The 11069-nt window shown below is 44.4% G+C and overlaps 1 protein-coding gene across 1 annotated transcript in view; it reads right to left on the bottom strand.

Moving 5' to 3' along the window:
• Positions 1 to 2113: 2113 nt before the first annotated feature.
• CNRIP1 (cannabinoid receptor interacting protein 1) overlaps positions 2114 to 11069 on the bottom strand; it is a 33898-nt gene continuing 24942 nt past the window's right edge. Inside the window, exon 3 of the mRNA XM_072140421.1 lies at positions 2114 to 6055. Coding sequence (XP_071996522.1) covers positions 5891 to 6055 — 165 coding nt within the window. The 3' untranslated portion in view covers positions 2114 to 5890. The remainder of the gene's footprint in view (positions 6056 to 11069) is intronic.

Genomic DNA, 11069 nt, shown 5'->3' with positions numbered 1-11069 from the left:
GGTCAGGACGGGCAGCACAAGATCAGAGTCGTAGCAACAGGTCAGGGCAGGCGGCAAAGGAGCGAAGTCAGAAACGAAACCAGGGTCACAACAGAAATTCTCAGAAACAGCGCAAGGCATCAAAACAGCGTTCTCCTTTAAATTTCCTGAAGATGCCCTGCGCGCGCTCGTCCCTGTTTCCACTAGCTCCGCCGTGGATCCGGAACGGGGAGGAGATGTGAGTTGCTCTGGCGCCGCATCTGCGAGCCAGGGACATAGGTGGGCCGGCGATCCGCGATATGGGTCGCGGGACCACCCGTGACACCTATAATGAAAATGCATGGGGCCCCAGACGGAAAGCAAATGGTTACATCAGGTTCTTCCCCGGCTTGTATTTTCACTAGGCCTTAAGATCCAGGGCCTGTGCCCTAACTCATACTTACATTGCTCCAGATCTCAGCAGCAGCACGCTTATATTCTGTCACTGCCTGACACACAACAAATGGAAACCATAATAATATGAGGCATCAGAAACCATCAGTTACCAGCAGTCGGTTGGCTTTGCGCTGGGCAGGGACACCCATGAAGGTATACCGGAAGGTATACGTTTCCTATTTTCATACATAGATGCCACCTGTACATGGCTAGCATTATATTATTTCAAAGAAATCGACCATCAAAATCCATCGTGATAAACCAGGGACACTTACTCATAGATCATGTGAAGCTGCAGCATGGAAGGGCTCCTTGAACCGCTCCTTTCGGGCTTATTAGCATAATTGTAAAAGTTGATGTTAGAAGGATGGAGGCCATGGATAACACATATAAGAAGATTACCACAGTCACAGTGTCTGGATCTATGAGCAATGTCCCTGGTGTATCAGGATGGATTTTGATGGTAGGTTTCCTTTAATATGGTGATACTTTATATTTTGGAGAAGGAAATCATCTGTTTATTTAGATCTGTATATAATGACAAGTAATGGAGGGTTGTGGTTACTTTGTGAGCTATTTCTGTCTGTGGCAGGAAGCTATTACTAACTCTCATCTTGTAGGAGTCCCTGGAGAGTGAACACAGAGCCGTTAGGAAGGAGGACGTAGGCTGTACACACATAAACACTATATACAGGGGAGCCAGGGCATAAAAAGGATGGGGGGAGTCCTAGTCCTAGTTTTTGGAAGAAAGCAGCCAAATATTTCAAACCTTACATAATCCTTTTATTGATGGCCTGCCAGTGACTTAAAGGACATCTACCACCAGGATGAAGGATTGTAAACCAAGCACACTTACATGCTGGTGTGTGCCCTCTCTGGTAGGTTCTTTTCATGTTCTTGTTTTTAAGAAAAAAAGATTTTAAAATTATGCAAATTAGCCTGAGATGCTCCAGGATCCATCGATACCTATGGAGTCTGGAGCCCCCCTGGCTCATTTGCATAATTTTAAAACACCTTTAAAAAAACCAAAAAAACTGAGCATTAGAGCTCAAAGAAGAGTAGATACTGCCAGAGGGGGCACACACCAGTATCTCAGTGTGCTTGGTTTACAATCTTTCATCCTGGTGGTAGACCTTCTTTAAGTAACTAGATCCTTGGATCTCATAGCATGGTCAGTATTAAAAAAAGACTATGGGGCACATTTAATTACCTGGTCCAGTTGTGATCCCCGCTGTGCGTTGTCCGACGATCATGGACTCCAGCACAATTCACTATGATTGTGCCCCCGATATCCTGCATGTGTCGCTTCCCCGCTGAGGTCCGTCGGAGTTCACCTTCTTGTTCCCGGTGTATGTAAGTGCATTGTCTTGAGACACAATTTAAATGTTAACTCCCGTGCTCAGTTTGAATCCGTTGGATAGTCCGACGCCCCCCCCTGATTTCTGTCACATGAAAGCTGGCGCGGATACGCCAAAATCTGATCATGTGCACCACAATCCCCTTCTAAATGCTTGTCCCAGCGGCACAATCCCTGAAACCGTCGAAAAACCTGGAAATGCGGCGGCAGGACCCTTAGTAAATATGTATGTATTTGTTGGTTGGCAGGATAAGAGTGCTTTGGCTTGTTTTGTGGCTTATTCAGAATTACATTAGAATGAGAACGACAAAATGAAATAAAAACACTGACACAGTTTGCAAAACCTATCATTGTAACTTTACCAAAACAGAAATAATGACATACATAAAGGGAAACTATCATTATCTGTTTTCTATTCAATCACCTTCAATATCCAATTCTAATAGTGCATTACATCATTTTATATGGGTATGCGAAATTACTTAATGAGTAACGAACATTTCCAAAATATTTTGTAAATGAAAAAGTTCGGGTGATTATATGACACTTCAGTAATATATATATATATATGTTATCAGAAGGAAATTCTTCTATCTGTCCTGATCCTACCCGATAAACTGCTTAGAAGGGGAAGGAAAGGAAGAGCCGAATAGGAGACACTTAGACGTAGTCTCAGGCTGCAGAAGGAAGTGTTAAGCGGATTTCTAAAGCTTTTCATGCACAATAAATGTGAGTAAAACATGGGGCAGATTTACTTACCCGGTCCTGTCGCGATCCAGCGGCGCGTTCTCTGGTCAGGATTCGGGTCTTCCGGGGATCCACTAAGGTAGTGTGCCCGATGTCCACCAGGTGTCGCTGCTGTGCTGAATTACGTTGGAGTTCACTGAAGTTCACCGTCCTACGCTGGGTGCAGGTAAGCGTGTGACACTTTGCTTTTTTAAAAAAGCGGCGGTTTTTCCGAATCCTTCGGGTTTTCTTACGGCCACGCTCCCGGTTTCCGTCGCGTGCATGCCGGCGCCGATGCGCCACAATCCGATCCCGGGGAAAACCGGCGCAAATCGGAAAATATTCGGGTAACGTAACGGAAAAATGTGATTCAGGCCCTTAGTAAATGACCCCCTATATCTTTCAGACATCTGCTCTAAGACATCTGTGTTTATATCCGTATGGTTAAGCAGTTTAGCAGGCAGAAGACGGACAAGAGGAGATGGATGTATTTTCCTTTAATAAGTTTCTAATATTGACCTAAACTAAACATTTCTTGGAAATGACAGCTACTCTTCAACAATAAAACTTCTCTATAGTGGTCGCAGCACCACAATATGTATTAAACACAAAATAATGGGGCACATTTACTAAAAAGATTGCAAACTGCACTATGGAGTGTGCAGGGTGCGCAAGATTCTGGATTTGAGGCGGACGTTCTACATGAATCTGGTGCCTTCTGCAGTGATTCAACTATTTTTTTATGCACCTTTAATCAGCCAAGACACAAAAGGGTCACAAATGTGGTGTGGACACTTCTTAAATAGACAGTCAGTCCCTAGGTCCCCGGGTTCTGTAGGTTTGTTCTTAAGTTGAATTTGTGTGTAAGTCGGAACTGTATATTTTTTGCAATTGTAGCCCCGGGAGTAACAATAAAGCTTAATTCAGACACCTGTAATAACTGTTATAGCTGTCTATTGTAGCCTAAGGCTAAAGTACAGTAAATTACCAACATCCAGAGGTCTGTTTGTAATTAAGGGTCGTCTGTAAGTCGGGTGTTCTTAAAGGAAATCTACCACCAGGATGAAGGATTGTAAATCAAACACACTTACATGCGGGTGTGGGCTTCCTCAGGCAGGCTCTGCTCCTCTTTAAGCTGCTTAGGACCTTCTTTCTTTTTAAGTTTTAAAAATTATGTAAATGAACCGGAGGGGCTCTGGGCTCCATTGATGGCAATGGAGCCAAAGCCCCCCAGGCTAATTTGCAAGGGCATAAGGAGCTACAAGAAGAGTGGATTCTGCCAGAGGGGACATACACCAGTATGTACGTGTGTTTGGTTTACTATCCTCCATCCTGGTGGTAGATGTCCTTTAAGTAGGTGACCGCCTGTACATGTGTAAACAGTCTGCAAGTCTAAAAGAATGTGTATAGTCCACCAGAAAACTGGCGCAAGCACATTAGTAAATGTACCCCAATATCTTCTTAATTCCAACTCCAAAGCAAGACTGTAAAACTTGCCCAGGTGGAGACACAACATAAAATTGCAGCAATTGAAGATACAAAACAAATGACATAAAAATGTATAAAAAACACAATGCTTAGAATACAACCAAAATAGAAAGGCACAAAGTAAAACATAGTAATGATAGTTTCCCTTTAAGTGTTTGATACAGTAAATAAAGGCAGAACAACCAATAACAGCTATTCTCACAGTCATCAAATCTCATCTATCCAGGTTTCATTTTCTTAAATACTAAGGTTCTAAAGCCAAGGAGCAAATACATTATAAACACAATAATATATATGTATACAAAAATAATACATTTCCACTAACACTATTGTAAACATAAATTGGATATAAACATAAAGTCTTCAGATTTTCTCAGCTGTGACCCGGGAACTAATGCCCCAAGCACATGAAATGATTTGGATCTCCAGACTTTACTTGATCTAAATGTAAATAATTAACAATTATCAATAATCAGGAGTATCGGAGATTTGCTTTACCCCTCCAATGCAGGTAGAAGAATGAAAAGCGCCCTACAAGAGGTTTATTAAGTTGATCATCTTCATATGGTGCCAAGGCTTGAAAGCTCAAAACCAAAATACCTTGACCTTGAGGCTTGGACTACACATCAACTCTGATAATATTACTACAAGACTGGTATTGTCATTGCTAAGATTCCATCTAATGTAGTTGAGCTGGTGCATCATGGTCACTTTTAACACCCCCCCCCCCCATTTACAAAAAGTTGTGGTTATCTGTAGAAAGCATTTCCCACGAAAACGATAAATCCCTGCAAATATTAATCAAACTCATGTTAATCATCACCATGACTTGGACAAATTCTCGGTGGAGATCCTTGAGTTATCTGTAGTGGTGGTCCTATTAGTTGCCATGAAAATTTTGTCTACTTGCATGAGGCTATAATATATTTCGATATAGGAAATGTACATTTGACACCAAGAAGTGGTACAAAGGACAAAGTAGGACCATTTCTGATGGTATCCCAATCCCATGAAGATGATCAACTCTACATTGATGGATATCTATCTTCTTGGAGGGTTACACCAGTGCTACAGGCTATGGATGGAACCACAGGATATATACTTAACTAACACTCCTTTGTAATGACCCTGGGGTGAAAGAAGTATCAGGGTTTCCTCTTTAGGTGATTGTAGGATCCTCAGTAGATGGACCCCTCCAATATAGTGCCGCTGTTGAGCACTGAGCACTGGTTCTGACCAAATATCCTGCTAAATGGCTGATGGTGTTTGATCATTTATCAGTGTTATCATTTTAGGACAATTGCTCTTAACAGTTAAAGGGGTGCTCCTATTTGATCATGATATGGTATCCTATAATAAAGGTTCTTTGAGGAACCTTTGAGGTCTGACAGACTCCGACTGATAAGGACATGAACACAAACACTGCTGATTACTGATATTGGAAAAGAATCCGTAAAACTCTAACTATTGCCTACTTAGATTTGGTAGTGCCATTTCACGTCCTGGGTGATTCCAGAGACTCCAGCTTATCAGATCACTGTGAACCAATGACATAATGTGAACATAAGACCTGGGTAACATGAGGTCATTCTTAATTTTGATAAGATGATATCACGTTATAGCTTGTTTACTGTGACTACTAGATGGTGTCACCTTGCTTTGAATCTCTACCCAAGCATGTGGCCCATAGTTAGCTGACAAGTTGTATTTCTCTGACAAATGGTCCCTACCGCTGATGTAGGGATTTGGTTTATATCAAGTAAACATTAGTCATCATCGCTTTTTTTCTTCTTTTTTTTTTTAGCTTCATAATACGTTATTTACACTCTGCTTTGTGGCTTTTTTTAGGCTCGTTGTGCTGGTCAGGTTGCTTCCTCTTCAGAAGATTGTCCAGCTTTGGCGGCTTCAATGGAACATCTCCTTATTGATCCACATCAGGCTGCGGGTCTCGTTGGGCTTACACTCATATTCAATACTGCTGAAGCTGTTGCCCCATTGGCAATGATCTCTTTTATGGTAGTTGTAAAACTTCACTTGCCACACCGTCTCAAAGCTTCCGATGTCTTCAAACTGTGAACATAGCAAAAGACAAAGCGAAAAGTTTTATTGGGATTTTCAAAAGATTTAAAGGTGGTCGTACATAGCAGTAGGTAAGAAGAATAGCTAACCAGTCACATGTATGGTCTAGAAGGAAATCAACTGTGCTAGAATTTATCAAATGGGCAGGTGATATTCTAAACAGATTTGAGAAAAGTTGCCCAAATCTATATATTTCTGCAGGATTGGCCAACCAACTAATATGTATGGAGCCTATCAATGATCCCCTTGTACATAATGGGGAACATTTACTTACCCGGTCCAGTCGCGATCCCACGACGCGTTTTCCGACGCTGATTCGGGTCTGCCGGGATTCACTAAGGTCTGTGCGCCCGATATTCAGCAGGTGTCGCTGCTGCGCTGAGGTCCGCCCGAGTTCACCTTCTTCCCGGCGCATGTAAGTTCTGATCTTGAGACACAAATTCTTTTTTAAATTCTGCGGTTTTTCCGAATCCGTCGGGTTGTCCGACGACCACGTCCCCCGATTTCTGTCGTGTGAAAGCAGGCGCCAATGCGACACAATCCGATCGCGTGCGCCAAAATCCCTGGGCAATTCCGCACAAATCGGAAATATAAGCGGGAAACCCGACGAAAATGTGGCTTTCAGACCCTTAGTAAATGAGCCCCAATGTTAGGGAAAAGAAGGATCAGTAGAATCCGGTTTCCTCCCACACTCCAAAAACATACCGGTAGGTTGATTAGAGTTTAACCCTATTGGGGACAGGGACCCAATTGGCAGCTCTGTGTAGCGCAGTGTAATCTGTGAGTGCTATATAAATTATTATTAAGAATTATTATTATTAATAAGGATTGGTTTTTCTTTCTAGAGTTTACACATGAGTTCTAGACTTTACACATGAGATTGTTGCCAACCGAGTGGAGAAAGCCACTACCGCTTATCTCACAAAGCTAAAGGATATGCACTTGAATTCCAACCCTCTGCGATTGTCGTCGTACCTATACACATCAGTCACCGTTGAAATTGTCATTCTTCCTTTTGAAATGTTTTCAGCTATGTAACTAAGTATGATTATATTTCATGGACTGTACCACATAGTAGATAATTAGACTGGCTCCTGGCACACAAATATAATGAAGAAAAACACAGCTTAGCCTCCCTGGCTGTATACTTATCTTCTCTTACATTATTTTAGAGATGAGAAAATCCCACTGCTACCAGCAGGCAGAGATGGTACTTCTCATAGCTGCAAATGTGATGCTGTACTGAGGAATTATGTGATTGATAACAGAGAACAGAAAGGAATAATTTAAATATCAAAATTTGTAAAAGCAGACAGGAGGCTGGACTGCAGGAAATAATGTGGATTGGATACACATAACTACAATATGTGAAAGAAGGTTAAATGGGTTTTCCCACAAAAGAAGTTAGGTCCTCTCCACAAGACAGGGTCTAACATGCTGATCGGTGGGGGTCTCACCCCCCACAGGCACTCTGCAATCTCTGTCAGCTCCATAGAGATGAATGAAGCAGAACGTTCATCCACGGCTGTCTGCTCCATTAATAATAATAATTCTTTATTTATATATCCCACACAGATTACAGAGCGCTGCACACAGCATGTCACATTGTTCCCTGTCCCCATGGGGCTCACAATCTAAACAACCGACCAGTATGTTTTGGAGTGTGGGAGAAAACCAGAGTATCCGGAGGAAACCTATGCAAACACAGAGAGAACATACAAACTCTTTGCAGATGTTGACCTGGGTGGGATTCAAACCCAGGACCCCAGTGCTGCAAGGCAGAAGTGCTACTCACTCAGCCACCGTGCTGCCCTTAATCTCGGAAACCAACGAGGAGTCCGATGGAGGTACCTGGGATCCCATCGGACCCCTGCTTCACATGATCTGTGGTGATCTCATTGCTGAGACCCCCATGATTAGCAAAAGAGGCCCTAGGGCCTAACTTTTTTCATTGGAAAACCCCTAAAAGGGAATGCTTGAAAAAGAAGGGAAAACAGTGACTTCCTAACTTTGTTGTGTTGTTTCTCTAGTATTCCTCCTGAATATTTATTAATAGACTGAAAGCTGGGTGCCATGAATCAAATGATGGAATTAATAATTAATGGAGACAGAGTGAACTTGATTGACCTATGACTTTTTTTAACTTTAGTAACTTAGTCAATAGCAAAGTACAATACATTACTGCATAGTCAGCAAATTTGATAAGGTTGACAAAAAGACAAAGGTCCATCAAGTTCAACCTAGTGTATAATCCTCTGAAGCCAAGTCCAACCTAGTTATCCTTCTGTATCAACAGAAGGATAAATGAATTGCTGGTAAATGAATTGTAAATCTGGTCTATATGGCCTAGCAGGCTATACTGACATCACTCATCCCCACCGATCGACTACTAATGACTAGAGATGAGCGAACATACTCGTCCGAGCTTGATGCTCGTTCGAGCATTAGCGTACTCGAAACTGCTCGTTGCTCGGACGAATACTTCGCCCGCTCGAGAAAATGGCATCTCCCGCCGTTTTGCTTTTTGGCGGCCAGAAACAGAGCCAATCACAAGCCAGGAGACTCTGCACTCCACCCAGCATGACGTGGTACCCTTACACGTCGATAGCAGTGGTTGGCTGGCCAGATCAGGTGACCCTGGAATAGACTAGCCCCTGCCCGCGCTGCTCGGATCATTCTGTGTCTGGATGCCGCTAGGGAGAGAGCTGCTGCTGGTCAGGGAAAGCGTTAGGGTGTTCTATTAGCTTACTGTTAGGCAGGAGTGATTCTCCAAGAACCCAACAGCCCTTCTGAGGGCTACAATAACGTTATACTTTTTTTTTTTTTATTTGCAGCTAGTACCATATTGTGAGGAATTTGCAGGGGGACTTGCTACCGTTGTGTTTAGCTCTTAGTGACGCACATATCCACCTCAAACACCAAAGTGGGACAATTTATTAGGGGTTTGATTTCAATTAGGCACAGTCTGCCAGTTTCTTTTTATTTTACGTTTATTTTTTGATAACTCAGCGTCATCTCATCTGGCATAGCAGTTTGCTTTCATACTTGGCTAGAAAATAGCCATAGGAGAATCCAAACGGCTTACTTAGGCCTACAATAGCGTTATATATTTTATTTCTGGTTGATCTGCTGGTGGCTGTACTTGCTGCAGTGCATCTACTACCATATTGTGAGGAATTTGCAGTGAGACTTGCGACCGTTGTGTTTAGCGCTTAGTGACGCACATATCCATCGCAAAGACCGAAGTGGGACAATTTATTAGGGGTTGGATTTCAATTAGGCACAGTCTGCCATTTACTTTTTATTTTACGTTTATTTTTTCATAACTCAGCGTCATCTCATCTGGCATAGCAGTGTGCTTTCATACTTGGCTAGAAAATAGCCATAGCAATAGGATAGCATCGTTTGGTTTTAAAAACTAAAAAAAAAAAAAAAAAAAAACACAAAAAAAAAGTAAAAAAAAATTAAAGTTATAACTTTCATTTTCAAAATGTTTAACCTGAGGGCTAGGGGTAGAGGACGAGGGCGGGGACGTGGGCATCCCCCTACTGCAGGGGTCAGAGGCCGTGGTCCTGGGCGGGGTGAGACACCACCTGCTGATGAGGGAGCAGGGGAACGCCGCAGAGCTACACTCCCTAGGTTCATGTCTGAAGTTACTGGGACTCGTGGTAGAGCACTGTTGAGGCCAGGACAGTGCAAACAGGTGATGTCGTGGATTGCCGACAATGCTTCGAGCAATTTGTCCACCAGTCAGTCTTCCACGCAGTCCACCCATGTCACCGAAATCGGCACTCCTCCAGCTCCTGCACCTCAGCCTCCTCCCCCCCAGTCTGCCTCCTCCCAGAAAAATTTGGCATTTGAACCGGCATACTCTGAGGAACTGTTTTCTGGACCCTTCCCACAGTCACAAACCACTTGTCCGGTTGCTGCTGAGCAATTTTCCGATGCCCAGGTTTTCCACCCGTCGCAGTCTGTGGGTGATGATGACCTTCTTGACGTAGTGGAAGAAGTGTGTAAAGAGGTGTCGGACGATGAGGAGAAACGGTTGTCAGACAGTGGTGAAGTTGTTGTCAGGGCAGAAAGTCCGAGGGGGGAGCAGACTGAGGAATCGGAGGATGATGAGGTGACAGACCCAAGCTGGGTTGAGAGGCCGGGTGAACACAGTGCTTCTGAGACGGAGGAGAGTCCTCGACCAGAACAGGTTGGAAGAGGCAGTGGTGGGGCCAGACGGAGAGGCAGGGCCAGAGCTGGTGCATCAGCGCCAAATGTGTCACGTAGTGAAGCTCCCGTGGCGAGGGCTCCCGCGGCGAGGGCTAGATTTTCAGAAGTCTGGAGGTTCTTTAAGGAAACACCGGATGACCGACGGACTGTGGTGTGCAACCTTTGCCAAACCAGGATCAGCAGGGGTTCCACCACTACTAGCTTAACTACCACCAGTATGCGCAGGCATATGAATGCTAAACACCCCACTCAGTGGCACCAAGCCCGTTCACCTCCGGCCGTGCACACCACTGCTCCTTCCCCTGTGTCAGCTGATAGTCAGCCCCCTGCCCAGGACCCTGGCCCAAAAACCCCATCGTCGCCTCCACGATCCTCCACAGCATCCACCAGCGTTCAGCTCTCCATACCCCAGACGCTGGAGCGGAAAAGGAAATATAGTGCAACCCACCCGCACGCCCAAGCCCTCAATGTCCACATCTCCAGATTGCTTAGCCTGGAGATGCTGCCCTATAGGCTGGTAGAGACCGAGGCCTTTCGCAACCTCATGGCGGTGGCCGCCCCTCGGTGTTCGGTCCCCAGCCGCCACTACTTTTCCCAATGTGCCGTCCCAGCCCTGCACCAGCACGTGTCAGACAACATCATCCGTGCCCTGACCAACGCCGTTTCTGACAAGGTCCACCTGACCACGGACACGTGGACGAGTGCTGCCGGGCAGGGCCACTATATATCGCTGACGGCACATTGGGTTAACTTGGTGGAGGCTGGGACCGAGTCTGACCCTGCG

Source organism: Engystomops pustulosus, chromosome 3, assembly GCF_040894005.1.
Source record: "Engystomops pustulosus chromosome 3, aEngPut4.maternal, whole genome shotgun sequence".
In the NCBI taxonomy this organism is placed as follows: domain Eukaryota; kingdom Metazoa; phylum Chordata; class Amphibia; order Anura; family Leptodactylidae; genus Engystomops; species Engystomops pustulosus.
Note: the sequence above shows the minus strand (reverse complement) of the source record. Positions and strands in the feature narration are given on the sequence as shown.